The sequence below is a fragment of the Hemiscyllium ocellatum genome, chromosome 4 (assembly GCF_020745735.1).
Source record: "Hemiscyllium ocellatum isolate sHemOce1 chromosome 4, sHemOce1.pat.X.cur, whole genome shotgun sequence".
Classification (NCBI taxonomy): Eukaryota; Metazoa; Chordata; class Chondrichthyes; order Orectolobiformes; family Hemiscylliidae; genus Hemiscyllium; species Hemiscyllium ocellatum.
In genome coordinates, this window is record NC_083404.1 from 100,655,479 (window position 1) to 100,671,331 (window position 15,853).

The 15,853-nt window shown below is 43.0% G+C and overlaps 1 protein-coding gene across 1 annotated transcript in view; it reads left to right on the forward strand.

Moving 5' to 3' along the window:
• The first annotated feature begins 422 nt into the window (after positions 1–422).
• Positions 423–15,853, forward strand: part of rnf41l (ring finger protein 41, like) — a 33,737-nt gene continuing 18,306 nt past the window's right edge. The window contains exons 1-3 of the mRNA XM_060824423.1: positions 423–473; positions 3,379–3,604; positions 9,773–9,912. Of these exons, the coding sequence (XP_060680406.1) occupies positions 3,399–3,604; positions 9,773–9,912 (346 nt within the window). The 5' untranslated portion in view covers positions 423–473; positions 3,379–3,398. The remainder of the gene's footprint in view (positions 474–3,378; positions 3,605–9,772; positions 9,913–15,853) is intronic.

The following is a 15,853-nucleotide window of genomic DNA, read 5'->3' on the forward strand; positions in this document are numbered from 1 at the left end:
GTCCAGAGTTGCGCAGGCGAGGTGGGATGGATCGGAAATGCTGAGTTATGAAGGCAAGACGCTCTTTGGATGGTCAGTGTGGCCTCGGTGGGCCGAATGGCTTGTTTCCACACAGTAGTGATTCTAAGAAGAAATCATAAAGCCCACTTTGTTTCAAATACAACCCCAGATTGTCAGGTGTGACATCTGCCTTCATTCACGTTTGTCTAACAATAGCGAAATTAGGACTGTCTTTTTGTCAACTTTCCCTGAAACCGACCCCAGTCCAGACTAACATTTTCAATTTGTCGCTGATAAATAGAGGGTACATTTTAAAACGCCCAACGACAGATTATTTAGCGGCAGTCGCTGATTTTCGCTCTTGTTACCATTGGCAACGAGAGGCGTAAACTTCAGGCGGCGACTGGTTTGCGACATTTTACGGTAACGGTTGCTAAGTGAAGTTGGAGAGGAGTGAGCGGAGCGAGAGAGAGGTACTGCTTTTATATCGATAGAATCGATATTGTTGTTTGATCAGTTTATTAAAGCACAAATACCGATTAAATCTTTTGAATTGACATCACAGGAATATGCCAGCGGGTCCAGTAAATTAAAGGTGGTTGTTTACGCTCTGCACCACTCCCATTCCCACCTCCTCCATCTCTCCCCAGGAACATTATTCCTTCTATTTCTTTGCTGCTGCAAGGGTTTATTTTCATTCCCGTTAAATTCACTTTTGACATTCGCCTCAGCCTCCCCCGTGTGATACCGAGTGAAGGCATTTCTCAGGAATTCCTCATTAATTACAGACTGGCTTCACGGTCCATCAAAAGGTGAAACACCGAGGTTATCTTGGAAATCTGAAATAAAATCAGAAATTGCCGCACGTAATCAACAGGTCAGACAGCATCGGTCCATGGGGGAAAACGGTTAGCGTTTCATGTCCTTGACATCTTGTTAGAGGAGGAGAAAGTTATAGGTGTGGCAGTGGCTACCTGTGTTTTTCCTTTAATGTCTTGAGGTGCTTCATAGAGGCATTGCAAAATGAGGTATTGCACGAGTTATTTAAGGAACTGTTATGTCACCAAAAGCTTGGTCTTTAATTTCTTAAAGGAGGAAAGTGAAACAGAAAAGTGTAAGGTGGGTATTCAGATCAGGGGGCTTAAGTACCTGAAGGCACGACCACCGATTTAAAGTTCGGGTGTGCAAGTGACTAGGATTAGAGGAATACATATATCTAAGGATTGTGGGGCCTGAAGGAGATGGAGTTCCACAATTTTGATGCTGGGAAAATGAAGGAAAAGTGATATGTTTCCAAGGCAGGGTGGTGTGTGGCTTGGAGGGGACCTTGCACGTAGTAGTATTTTGTGTATTGACTGCCCTTGTCCTTCTAAATGGAGTGATTGTGGATTTAGAAGGTACTGTTTTGAGGATCCTTGGTGAATTTCTTTAGTGCATCTTGGTGGTAGTACACACATTTACTACCGAGCATCAGTGCTGAAGGGAGTGAATGTTTGTGGATGTGGTGTCAATCAAGGAGGCTGCTTTGTTCTAGAGGTTGTCAGGTTTCTCAGGAGTATCTGTCACATTCCTGACTTGTACTATCTAGATGATCACAGGCTTGGAGATGTCAAGAACTGGGTTACTCACTACACAATTCCTAGCACCTGACCTGCTTTCGTCACCATAGTATTTATATGGCCATTTGAGTTCAGTTTCTGATGAATGATAAATCTCACGATATTGATCATGGAAGATTCCAATGGTAATGCTATTGAATATCAGGGTTAATGATTAGATTATCTTTTTGTGGAAATGGTCACTTGCATGGCATGGATGTTGTAGATTATGAAAACAGACCCTTCGGTCCAACTCATCCATGCTGACCAGATATCCTAACCTAATCTAGTCCTATTTGTCAGCACTTTGCCCATACCCCTCTAAACCCTTCCTATTGATAGACCCATCCAGATGCCTTTTAAATGCTGCAATTGTGTCAGCCTCCACCACTTCCTCTGGCAGCTCATTCCATACATGCAGCACCCTCTACGTGAAAAAGCTGCCCCTTCGATCCCTTTTATATCTTTCCCCTCTCACCATAAACTTATGCCATCTAGTTCTGGACTCCCTCACCCCAGGAAAAAGACTTTATCTATTTATCTTATCTATGCCCCTCATGATTTTATAAATCTCTATAAGGTCATCCCTCAGCTTCCGATGCTCCAGGGAAAACAGCCCCAGCCTATTCAGCCTCTCCTTATAGCTCAAATCCTCCAACCCTGGCAACATCCTTAATCTTTTCTGAACCCTTTCAAGTTTCACAACGTCTTTCCAAGAGGAAGGAGATGAGAATTGCACACAATATTCCAAAAGTGGCCTAACCAATGTCCTGTGCAGCCGCTACATGACCTCCCAACTCCTATACTCAATACTCTGACCAATAACGGAAAGCATACCAAACATCTCCTTCACTATCCTATCTACTTGCGACTCTAATTTCAAGAGCTATGAACCTGTATTCTGAGATGTCTCTGTTCAGTGATACTCCCTAGGACCTTACCATTAAGTGTATAAGTCCGGGTCTGATTTGCGTTTCCAAAATCTCTGCAGAGACCTTTTTTTTCTCTCTGTTACTGAAGATTAAGTGTATATGTTAATCAGTTATTGCATTTTCATTGAATAGGTTTTGCTTTAATAAATTAGTAATTGTGTTCATTAAGGAAACTGGGTTGATAGATCATATTGTTTAAAACCTGATGTGGATCTGATATTTATTTAATCATCTTGGTAATTGTTTTGAAGTATTTGTATTTCATGTCATGAAAATCATTGGAACGTTAAGTGAAATGCATTTCATTCAGCGAATAGTGAAAGTAAGTCAGTGACTTAAAACAGCTTATAAGTCGCCGGGTATCTTCAGCATCAGAGTCTGCTACATGATTTATGCATCAATAAGCTGTATTACTTAGATGCTATTACACTGGTTTAATATAGCAATTTGTCCACTATCTTGTGTCTATACATACATTTCTGCTGGAGGCCACTGAATACAGATTCGGAGTGGGAACTGAAACCCATTTTCTTTTCTAACCTGGGGGAAACTGTGACCAATGTTGGTACTTTTGCTGCGTTCCGAGTTAAGGTCAACAATTTAAGCACTGTTTTCAAATCTGGTATGTCCAATACCTAAATATCTCAGGAAATCACTTTGATCAATAAATCACAGTTTGGTATCATCATACCAAATATGTCTGAGGTGTTGTAGACATCAAACTTTTAATGTTTATCAATTAGTTAGAAAGTAAGAACAATACCTTTATTCAGTATTAACACAAAAATTATATTGTGTCATGTAATTTATTTTTAAACTTTAACATCTTATTTTCTTTTTGAAAATAGGTACAGCATATAGTAATACAATGGGATATGATATTGAGCGATTTGTAGGCTATGTAAATGAAGGATTGCTGTGTTGCATCTGTCGAGATGTGTTGGAGAATCCTTTACAGGCTCCGTGTGAACATGCCTTCTGTACTACTTGCATTCATGGCTGGCTCGTGCAGAATCATAATTGCCCTGAAGATCGTCAGGCTCTGGATGTATCCATGCTTCGACCATTGTTTAGGTAATCTAGCCATTTACCCGTAATATTTAAAGAAAAGAATGTGTATATTTATTTCCTGTGGCACGTTTTTGTTACACTTAATGGACATATTGATGACACAAAATTTGCTCATGCTTCTTCTATTGGGATGTGCTAAAAGATTCTTCCACCAACTGAACATACTCTAATACAGAGGTCAGAATACCTGTAGACTATGGCGTATAAAATATTAATTTGATTCCAAGATGGAGCACGCACTTCTACTCCATGAGCATCAGTTTTGTTAATCAGCCTTTTATTTGGTACTTTGTCGAACATTTTCTTTAAATTTACAAAGACAACAACCATTGCATTCCCTTTGTTAACTTTTTGTTATTTAATCAAAAAATGCAATTAGTCAAACACTTTAAGTAGACAGGGTGGTTAAAAAGATGTTTGGCACACTTGCATTTATTGCTGAGTCCTTTGAGTATAGGAGTTGGTAAGTCTCGTTGAGGTTGTACAGATCATTGGTGAGGCCTCTTCTGGAATACTGTGTCCAGTTCTGGTTGCCCAGTTATAGGAATGATATTAAGAAGCTGGAGAGGTTCAAAAGAGATTTACCAGGATGTTGCTAGGTACGGAAGGTTTGAGTTATAAGGAAAGGCTGGGACTTTTTCCAGTGGAGCTTAGGAGGTTGAGAGGAGACCTGAAAGAAGTAAAATTTGTAAAATAATGAGGGGTATAGCCAAAGTTAATGGTAGTTGTCTTTTCCCAAGGATGGGGGAATTTCAAGCCTAGGGGACACATTTTTAAGGTGAGAGGAGAGAGAATTAATAAACATTAGGGGCAAATTGTTTTTACAAAGTGTGGTTCGCATGGTGGTTGTAGGTAACATTACAATGTTGTATAATTACAACATTTAAGACATTTGGAGGGATATGGGCAAGGAGCAGGCAGGTGAGACCAGTTTAATTTGGGATTATCTTCGGCATGGACTGGTTGGACTGAAGGATCTGTTTCAGTGTTGTATGACTCAATGACTCTCTGACTTTCAACTTTACAAATGCATGTTGGCTATTCTTAATTGAGTCATCCCTTTCCAAATTAAATTGACTGGTCTGTAATTACGTAAAAACAATGACTGCAGATGCTGGAAACCAGATTCTGGGTTAGAATGATGCTGGAAAAGAACAGTGCAGACAGCATCCAAGGAGCAGGAAAATTGACATTTTGGGCAAAAGCCCTTCATCAGGAATACAGGCAGAGTGCATGAATGGTGGAGAGGTAAGTGAGAGGAGGGTGGGGATGGGGAGAAAGTAACATAGAGTACAATAGGTGAGTGGGGGTGGGGATGAAGGTGATAGGTCAGGGAGGAGGGTGGGGGGAAGGTAGCAAAGAATACAATGGGTGGATGGGGGTGGGGATGAAGGTGATAGGTCAGAGAGGATGGTGGAGTGGATAGGTGGGAAGGAAGATAGGCAGGTAGGACAAGTCATGGGGATTCTGCTGAATTGGAAGTTTGGAGCTGGGGTTAGGTGGGGGGAAGGGAAATGAGGAAACTGTTGAAGTCCACATTGATGCCCTGGGGTTGAAGTACTCCGAGGTGGAAAATGAGGCGTTCTTCCTCAAGGCTTCGGGTGGTGAGGGAGCGGCGGTGGAGGCGGCCCAGGGCCTCCATGTCCTCGGCTGAGTGGGAGGGGGAGTTGAAATGTTGGGCCACAGGGAGGTGTGGTTGATTGGTGCCAGTGTTCCAGAGATGTTCGGAGGCATCCAGTCTCCCCAATGTAGAGGAGACTGCATCGGAAGCAACGGATACAATAAATGATATTGGTGGATGTGCTGATAAAACCTTGATGGATGTGGAAGGCTCCTTTAGGGCCTTGGATGGAGGTGAGAGAGGAGGTGTGGGCGCAGGTTTTGCAATTCCTGCGGTGGCAGGGGAACGTGCCAGGACCTGACCAGGTAAGTCACGGAGGAACGGTCTTTGCAGAAGGGGGAAAGGGTTGGGAGGGAAATATATCCCTGGTGGTGGAGTCCGTTTGGAGGTGGCAAAAATGTCGGCAGATGATTTGGTTTATGCGAAGGTTGGTAGGGTGGAAGGTGAGCACCAGGGGCGTTCTGTCCTTGTTACAGTTGGAGGGGTGGGGTCTGAGTGCGGAGGTGCAGGATGTGGACGAGATGCGTTGGAGGGCATCTTTAACCACGTGCGAAGGGAGATTGCAGTCTCTAAAGAAGGAAGCCATCTGGTGTATTCTGTGGTGGAACTAGTCCTCCTGGGAGCAGATACGGCGGAGGAATTGAAAATACAGGATGGCATTTTTACAGGATGTAGAGTGGGAAGAGGTGGGAGTCAGTGGGTTTGTAAAAAATGTCAGTGTCAAGTCGGTCATCATTAATGGAGATGGAGATGTCCAGAAAGGGCAGGGAGGTGTCAGAGATGGTCCAGGTAAATTTAAGGTCAGAGTGGGATGTGTTGGTGAAGTTGATGAATTGCTCAACCTCCTCGCGTTAGCACGAGGTGGCGCCAATGCAGTCATCAATGTAGCGGAGGAAGAGGTGGAGAGTGGTGCCGGTGTAATTATGAAAGATGCAATGTTCTACATAGCCAACAAAGAAACAGTCATAGCTGGGCCCCATATGGGTGCCCATGGCTACCCCTTTGGTCTGGAGGAAGTGGGAGGATTCGAAGAAGAAATTGTTAAGGGTGAGGACCAGTTCAGCCAAACAAATGAGAATGTCGGTGGAATGGTACTGATGGGGATGTCAGGAGAGGAAGAAACGGAGGGCTTGGAGGCCCTGGTCATGGCGGATGGAGGTGTAGAGGGATTGGATATCCATGGTGAAGATGAGGCATTGGGGGCCAGGGAAACGGACGTCTTGGAGGAGCTGGAGGGCATGGGTGATGTCTCAAATGTGTGTGGAGAGTTCCTGGACTAGGAGGGATAGGACAGTGTCGAGGTAGGTAGAGATGAGTTCAGTGGGGCAGGGTCATGCTGAGACAATGGGTCGGCCAGGGTGGTCAGGCTTGTGGATCTTGGGAAGGAGGTAGAACTGGGCAGCGAAGGGTTCCTGGACTATGAGATTGGAATCTGTGGGTGGGAGATCCCCTGAGGTGATGAGGTTCTATATGGTCTGGGAGATGATTTGATGATGAGGGGCGGGGTCATGGTCAAGGGGGCAGTAGGAGGTGTCTTCGAGTTGGCGTCTGATTTCAGTGGTGTAGAGGTCAGTGCGCCAGACTACCACTGCACCCCCTTTATCTGCTGGCTTGATAGTGAGGTCGGGATTGGAGCAGAGGGAGTGGAGGGCAGTGCGTTGTGAGGGTGAGAGGTTGGAGTGGGGGATCGGGGTAGACAGGTTGAGGCGGTTAATGTCTTGGCAACAGTTGAAAATGAAGAAGTTGAGGACAGGTAATAGGCCAACACGGGGTGTCCAGGTGGATAGAGTGTGTTGGAGGTGAGCAAAGGGGTCCTTGGAAGGTGGGCGGGAGTCCTAATTGTGAAAGTAAGCTCGGAGGCGGAGCCAGTGGAAGAAGTATTCGACGTCACGGCGTGTATTAATTTCATTGATGCGTGGGTGGAGGGGGATGAAGCTGAATCCTTTGCTGAGGACTGATCGTTCATCCTCAGTGAGGGGGAGGTTTGGGGGGATGGTGAAAACTCGGCAGGGCTGGGAGCTGGGATCTGGTGTGGGTGTGGAGCTGGGAGTAGGGGTAGAGCCTGTAACTGGAGTGGGTGTGATGGTGGGGGGAATGGGGGTGGAGTCATGAGCAGGGGTGGTGTTCCCCTCAGGGTTCTAGGGGGCTGGGATGGTGACAGTGGGATCTGTGGGGAGCATGTCAGCAGAATACTGGTGAGTAGCGGTGGGGGTGGAAGTGGTGGCAAACACGACGGGGGGGGTGGCGCAAAAGTCAATGAGCGTGTGACATCAGTGATAATGTGAGAGGTAGAAGTGGTGTCACATGTGTTGCATGAGGAATTGTGAGGGGCAGAAGTGGCTGTGGAAGCGGCCATGATGAGGACAGAAGTGATGTCATCCATCACCGTGGGGATGAGTCCTCAGTGAGGGGGAGGTCTGGAGGGATGGTGAAAACTCGACAGGGCTTGGAGCTGGGATCTGGTGTGGGTGTGGACTTGGGAGTAGGGGTGGAGCTGGGTGACCTTTCACCATTTCTTGAGCAAGAGTATCCGCTTTTCAATCCTCTGGCACCTCCATCCCATTGATTTGATTTATTATTGTCAAATGTACTGTGATACAGTGAAAAGTATTGTTATGCATGCTACTTTGGCTAATCATACCATACAGAAGTACATCAGGGTAATAGAGCAGAATGCAGAAGATAGTGTTACAGCTACAAAGAACGTGCAGAGGGGTCCATTAAAAAGTCTAAAAACAGGGAGGAAGAAGCTATTCTTGAATCTATTCATACATGTAATCCCAAATTCCCACTTTTCTTAGCAACCTGGGATACAAGCCATCCGGAGCAGGCAGTTCATACACTAAGCCATTCCAATGTGTCCTATCAGTCAATTGCCGATTACCTTTATCATTTTCATATTTTTTTCTTGCGTAAAGGCTTTGACTTCTTCCTTATCTTTGTAAATAGAGATAACTTTGCATACATGATGTGGCAGCTCTATTTATGACTGCTCGATGCAGAGATGGGTATAGTTGAAGATCATTTGACCAAGGACACTGCCCTCAAATGAACATGTAATGGAAATACAAGATACTGCCTATTTTTCTAACAATTGATTATAAAGGAAAAGCTTGAATTTTCTGTTTCTGAGCTGGTGTATTTGGGTTTCAAAAATATTTCTATGGAAGTGTGCATTCTTCATTAATTCCTTCTCACTGGCACTGATTCAACTCTGTAGACTTCAATTAATTGTGACCTATATAATGTATCATTTGTCGTTTTAAACATTTTTTTCCCCAAAAGTAATAAGTTAAAGCTCTGTAAGGTAGATAGCAATATAGCTTTGGCTCTTGTTTTACTTTGAGATTGATTTTAATTTACAATGAGCTGCATTAACTAAAGCATAAGTGATGTTCAAGATTACAAACTAACACAGATATTGTGAAATTTTAAAACAGAGAATACAAATTGCATTATTTATAGCTATTATTAAAACTGAGATCAATAACTTTATATTTTGAGACTGTAGTTTAGATGGGATAAAATGAAGAGAGGGATGTGACCTGTTCTGGAGTCTAGGCAGAAGTGAGGACTGCACATGCTGGAAACCAGAGTTTAGATCAGAGTGGTGCTGGAAAAGCACAGTAGGTCAGGCAACATCTGAGGAGCAGGATGTGCCTAATTGCTGCTTCGATTGCTCAAGATCGAGGAAAGACTTGACTTATTTTGAAAATTTTAAAGGGGGAGGCCTAGTGGTATTATCACTCGGCTATTAATCCTGAGACCCTGGTAATGTTCTGGGCCACCCAGATTTGAATCCTACTCTGGCAGAAATTGAATATGGTGGAATTTTAGTTCCGTAGAAGTCTGGAATTAAGAGTCTAATGAAATGACTTCATGATTTTGAAACAATTGTCAGAAAAGCTTGTCATATTCACTAATGCCCTTTAGAGAAGGAAACTACCAAGTCTGGCTGATATGTGACTCCAGACCCATAGCAATATGGTTGACTCTTCATTGCCCTCTGAAATGCCCTAGAAAGACACTCAGTGTAACAATCGATATAAAGTCTCAAAAAAGAAATGAAACTGTATTACCTGACACCAGATTAAGAACTGGAAGCGACAATGGCAAAATCAGTCCAGTCGGCCCAGCAGAGTCAAAATTGGGAAAGCTGTCTAAGACTAATCAAATACACCCTGAATCATGCCTATTCCTGGATATGATCTGTCTCACTGCCCTGACAGGCCCAGAGCAATGGCGGCACAGAGGAATACAGAGGTGAGGGAGTTGTCCTGGGAGTCATCAGTATTGACTCCAGACACCATTAAGTCTCAGTTTTGGCATCAGGTCGAACACACACAAAAAGTCTCTGTTTCAGCTGCTGGATCAGTACGTACCCATGTTGAACAACACTAGGAGCAAGCACAAAGAGTGGAAAAGGCACAGAATGTACTCTGGGTAAGGTATTTCAGTCTCCAAGAGTGACTCAGCAGCACCCACTGCTCAGGTACTAAAGGATGCTGCTGCGATATGGTCACTAAACTTTATTTTTTTTTACTTGTTAGGTATATGCGAAATGATTTGAATCGCCTACAGATTTGGTGCAAAAATAGGCAGCATGGTTGTGAAACAATCTGTTCTTTAGAAGCTGTTGACAGGCACGAAAGAGAATGTGAATACAGCCAAATTCCTTGCTTAAATGCTGGTAGGTAAAAAGTAACCAAAATAATTTTAAATCAATGTTGTTTTTGTTATCTAAAGGTGATTACAATTTCTGGCTTAAATAGCTCTTTCTAATGAGAGTTGAATAGTCTAATTTGAGAAAATATGCTCTCCGTTTTGAAGTACAAAGGTCATATACATTTAACCTGAATGCAGCTTAACATTTTTGAGTTTCCATAAATTACTATAAGAAGAGAACATACCTCAGATTTTGATACCTCAGATATTTTGATTATTAGGATTTCAAAGATTATATGCGGACAGAAACACTAAATGATTTGTTTTGTAAAACTATAAAATGTGTCTAAATTCTTTACTCCATGTTAAAATATCTGTTATTATATAGGACTGAACTTTTATTAGTTCCTAAAATTGTGAATCTTTTCAGAATTTGTTTGGGGAAAGAAATACATATTCAAATTGTTGATTCATGAGAAAACTGCTTGCTTCTGGTTGAATTTTATTCTGCTGATCTCTGCCCTCTGGTGGCTAAACAAAGAATTAACTGCAGTCTGTTAGTTCTTGGCCCAGATATGGAGAGATTGTTATTGCAGCAGCATATATAGCAGTTGCATGTTAGGACCGTACAGAAGTTCCGATTTGGATGATTCCACGGAAATTACCTAGGAAGTTGCAATTACCTGGCATCTGGAACTCTCAGATAAAGTCTTGAGTTAAAGTCAGAGATTTTCAATGATTCTGTTTTGATTTTACTTAATAATTACCCAAGAAAAGTTAGACGAATTAAAACCTATTACAACTTCTGGTTAACTGTTAAATTGAACCCCAACTCAGCATTACCTGAAGCTCACTTCTATTTAACCTGCCACTGTATGAACCTTGGCAAAAGTGAGGATTGCAGATGTTGGAGATTAGAGTCAAGATTAGAGTGGTGCTGGAAAAGCACAGCAGGTTAGGCAGCATCCGAGGGAATTGCCTACAATAGCTTCATTACACTTGTCTTTCAATGTTAATTTCAATGCTGCTGACCTTTCAGTGGCATACCAGGTTCTCTGTCATCGTGGGCAGTTTCTTTGGGGGAGGGCTATGTGGCATTTCTTCACCTCTATTGTACTGTGTTGAGGTCTACTCAGCAGCCTGGAATGGAGGTGTCTGGGAGCAGCCAGACTCTCATCTGGCCTATATGATACATGGAAAGCTGAGTGGATACTTTTTTGATTGGACAAATCTGTTACAACAGCAATTGGACGTCAGTGGTCTTGATCATGAAGATTTTAATTAACTTGTACCCCAGAAAATATGTTTTTAATCTAATCTGCCAGGAAGGAATTCATTGAATTCCTGAATATCTGTATCTTGCAAGTCAGACCAAAAATCGTGCTGTGGAATATCTTGCCTGCAAGAATTGAGAAAATTCTCAGCTGTGCATACTAACCGGGAACAAAACGCGAATGAGAAATTATCGTTTGACCAATAATATTCTGTCTTCACACCCCTTTTCTGCTCCTGTTCGTTTGTTGATTTTTTTCATTATCGCAGTTAGGGTAGAAAATCTTTAAGCTCAAGTATTTAAACCAAGTCTAACTGTTCCTATGTAAAATAAAAGGTGTGATATGGCATTTGGTGCACTGTGTTTAGTTTGGGTCCTCTTACTCAGTAAAAGGGGTATGATTTATATGTATTCATATTTTTCTTCAAAATTTGTATTAGACCAACACCAATATGACATTTGTTTATTTTAGTGAAGAGATTAAACATTAACTAGACTAAAGTTTCCAAAACCATGATTTTAAACCATGGTTTAAAATGTGTCAGAGAGTAGTTGACTGAAGGCTTCTTGGAGTGTTAAATGGAAGTTTTGTTTTCTTTGTTGTAAATTACACAATAAAATTAAGCTATTAACTTAGAAACTAAAATGACCAAGTTTCTTTTAACAAAAAACTTTTAAATTAAGTTTGAAGGAGACCTGACTAAAGTAAAAGCCAATACAGCTTCTTGAAAAAAAGGATTGTTCAGAACAATTAAGGAGATAAATTAAATAATTTTTTAAACCAATTGCACTACTTACCAGCACACAATAAACAAAAAAGTAAAACTTTACCTTTCCAACACACCAGAGTCTTTTTTTTGGTTAGGGGGAGGACGGGTGGGAGACAGTACACGTGTAGTATCTCGGGTTTAGCCACTGTCCAAATATAACAATTCACTCACCTTCCTAGAGCGCAATTCGAGCGATCCCATTCAGCACCTTTCTTGCTCAGTGAAAGTGTTTAGTTTGTAGAACCCTCAGACTGGGAATATTTGGTTGGAAATCTGTATTAGTTATTATAGAATCATAGAATCCTGAGTGCAGAGAAAAGCCATTTGGCCTATTGAGTCTGCACTGACTGTTCGAACAGCTCCATTTTGTCGCAGCAGAGGGAGCAGTGAGAGCAAGGACTGGGGGCTGCTGGGAAGGTAAGTTTCCCATTTAAGTACTAACCTCATGAAATCAGCAGCCTCCAGTTTGCAGCGGGAGCAGTGAGACCAAAGTCGTGGATAGCATGTTTAGCAAATTGGTCACACCGCAGATTAGGATTGCTGAGGGAGAAAGGGAATGCTTAACCAAAAGGCAGAGAAAGAGCAGGAAGGCAGTGCAAGTATCCCCTGTGGTAATCTCCATCCAAAACAGGTATACTGTTCTGGATACTATTGGAGGGGGATGACTCACCAAGAGAAGGCAGCAGTAGTCAGGTTCATGGCTGCCTCTGCTGGACAGAAAGAAGGGAAAAAGAGTGAATGGGCTATAGTCATAGGGGATTCAATTGTGGGGAGTAGATTGGCGGTTCTGTGGCTGAAAATGAGACTCCCAAATGGTATGTTGCCTCCCAGGTGCACGAGGGATGTCTCAGATCAGCAGAACATTCATAATGGGGAGGGTGAACAGCCAGCTGCTATGATGCATATAGGCACCAATGATATAGATTAAAAAGAACTGGATGAGGTTCTACAAGCAGAATCTAGGGAGATAGGGGCAAAATTAAAAAGTAGGACCTCAGAGGTAGGAACGTCAGGGTTGCTACCAGTGCCACGTGCTAGACAGAGTAGAAATGAAATAATAGGCAGGATGAATGAGTGGCTTGAGAGATGGTGCGGGGGGAGGGATTCAGATTTTTGGGACATTGGGACCAATTCCGGGGGTGGTGGGTCGATTACAAATCGGACGGTCTACATCTGGACCAGATTGGAACCAATGTCCAAGGGTGTTGGGGAGGGTTTGAACTAACGTGGCAGGGGAGTGGGAACTAAATGAGCTGGTTAGTGGACAGTAAAGAGGGAGTAACTAAAGTCTGTAAGGAACTAGGTAATGAAACCTCTACTTTTTGTCATTTACATAAATGATTTGGATGCGAGCATTAGAGGTACAGTTCATAAGTTTGCAGATGATACCAAAATTGGAGGTGTAGTGGACAGGAACAGGTTACCTCAGATTACAACAGGATCTTGACCAGCTGAGCCAATGAACTGAGAAATGGCAGATGGGGTTTAATTCAGATAAATGCGAAAGCAAATCTTAGCAGGACTTATACACTTAATGGTAAGGTCCTAGAGGGTGTTGCTAAACAGAGAGATCTTGGAGTGCAGGTTCATAGCTCCTTGAAAGTGGAGTCACAGGTAGATAGATGGTGAAAAAGGCATTTGGTATGCTTTCTTTTATTGGTCGGAGTATTGAGTACAGGAGTTGGGAGGTCATGTTGCGGCTGTACAGGACATTGGTTAGGCCACTGTTGGAATATTGCATGCAATTCTGGTTTCCTTCCTATCAGAAAGATGTTGTGAAACTTGAAAGGGTTCAGAAAAGATTTACAAGGATGTTGCCAGGGTTGGAGGGTTTGAGCTACAGGGAGAGGCTGAACAGGCTGGGGCTGTTTTCCCTGGAGCGTTGAGGGATGACTTTAAAGAAGCTTACAAAATTATGAGGGGCATGGATAGGATAAATAGACAAAGTCTTTTCCCTGGGGTCAGGGAGTCCAGAACTAGAGGGCATAGGTTTAGGGTGAGAGGGGCAAGATATTAAAGAAACCTAAGGGGCAACCTTTTCACACAGAGGGTGGTACGTGTATGGAATGAGTTGCCAGAGGAAGTGGTGGAGGCTGGTACAATTGCAACATTTAAAGGCATCTGGATGGGTATATGAAAAGGAAGGGTTTGGAGGGATATGAGCCGGGTGTTGGCAGGTGGGACTAGATTGGATTGGGATATCTGGTCGGCATGGATGTGTTGGACCGAAGGGTCTGTTTCCATGCTGTACATCTCTGTGACTAAGGGGAAGATTAGGTAGAGAGCAGATGATGAACACAATGGGACAGGTGATCAGAAATGTTATTTGTTTTAATGCGAAAAGTGTAGTAGGTAAGGCAGATGAACTTAGGGCTTAGATTAGTACCTGGGAGTATGATGTTATCGCTATTATTGAGACTTGGTTGAGGGAAGGGAAAAATTGACAACTAAATATCCCCGAATATGGATGCTTCAGGCTGGATAGAGAAGGAGGTAAAAGGGGTCGAGGAGTTGCATTACTTGGTCAGAGGTGATATCTGACAGCTGTGCTGAAGGAGGGCACAATGGAGGACTCGAGCAGTGAGGCAATGTGGACAGAGCTCAGATTCGGAAGGGTGTGCTACTAATGTTGGGGCTGTACTACAGGCCTCCCAACATCGAGCGTGAGATGGAGGTACAAATATGTAAACCGATTATGGAAAGATATAGGAGCAAAAGGATGGTGTTGATGGGAGATTTGAATTTTCTCATCATTGACAGGGTTTCATTTAGTGTTAGTAGTTTAGATGGAGCAGAATTTGCAAGGAGCATCCAGAAAGGCTTTCTACAGCAGTATGTAAATAGACCAACTTGGGAAAGGGCTACACTGGACCTGGTGATGGGAAATGAGCCCGGCCAGGTGGCTGAAGTTTCAGTCGGGGATTACTTTGGGAATAGTAATCACAATTCCGTGAGTTATAGACGAGAGTTGTCTTAAAGGGAGTGCGAAATTGGGGAAGGCCAACCCGAGCAAAATTCAACAAGAGCTGGGGAACGTGGATTGGGAGCAGCTGTTTGAGGGTAAATCTACATTTGATATGTGGGAGGCTTTTAAAAAGGGATTGATTAGAGTGCAGAACATACATGATCCTGTGAAAATGAGGGAAAGAAATGGCAAGTATGACAGGTGAAATTGTGAGACCAGCTAAGAGGAAAAAGGATGCATTTGTAAGGTCTAAGCTACTGAAAACAGACAAAGCTTTGGTCGTAATTTCCAAATTATCTTCCAATCTGAAACGAGGAATTAAGAGGGCTAAAGGATTCATAAAATATCTTTAGGAAACAAGGTTAAGGAAGATCCCAAAGCCTTTTATTCATATATAAGGAGCAAGAGGGTAACTAGGGAAATGGTTGGGCCACAAGGACAAAGGAGGAAAATTATGCATGGAGTCAGAGAAAATGGGTGAGATTCTTAATGATTATTTTACATTGGTATTCACCGAGGAGAGGGACATGATGGATGTTGAGGGTAGGGATAGATGTTTGATTACTCTAGGTCATGTAGGCATAAGGAGGGAGCAAGTGTTGGGTACTCTAAAAGGCATTAAGGTGGACAAGTCCTCAGGTCCAGATGGGATCTACCCCAGGTTACTGAGGGAAGGAAGAAAGGAAATATCAGGGGCCTTAACGGATGTCTTTGCAGCATCCTTGAACATGGGTGAGGTCCTGGAGGATTGGAGAATTGCTAATGTTTTCAAGTAAAAAGTGAGGTCTGCAGACGCTAGAGATCAGAGTTGAAAATGTGTTGCTGGTTAAAGCGCAGCAGGTCAGGCAGCATCCAAGGAACAGGAAATTCGACGTTTCGGGCACAAGCCCTTCATCAGGAATGAGGAAAGTGTGTCCAGCAGGCTAAGATAAAAGGTACGGAGGAGGGACTTGGGGGA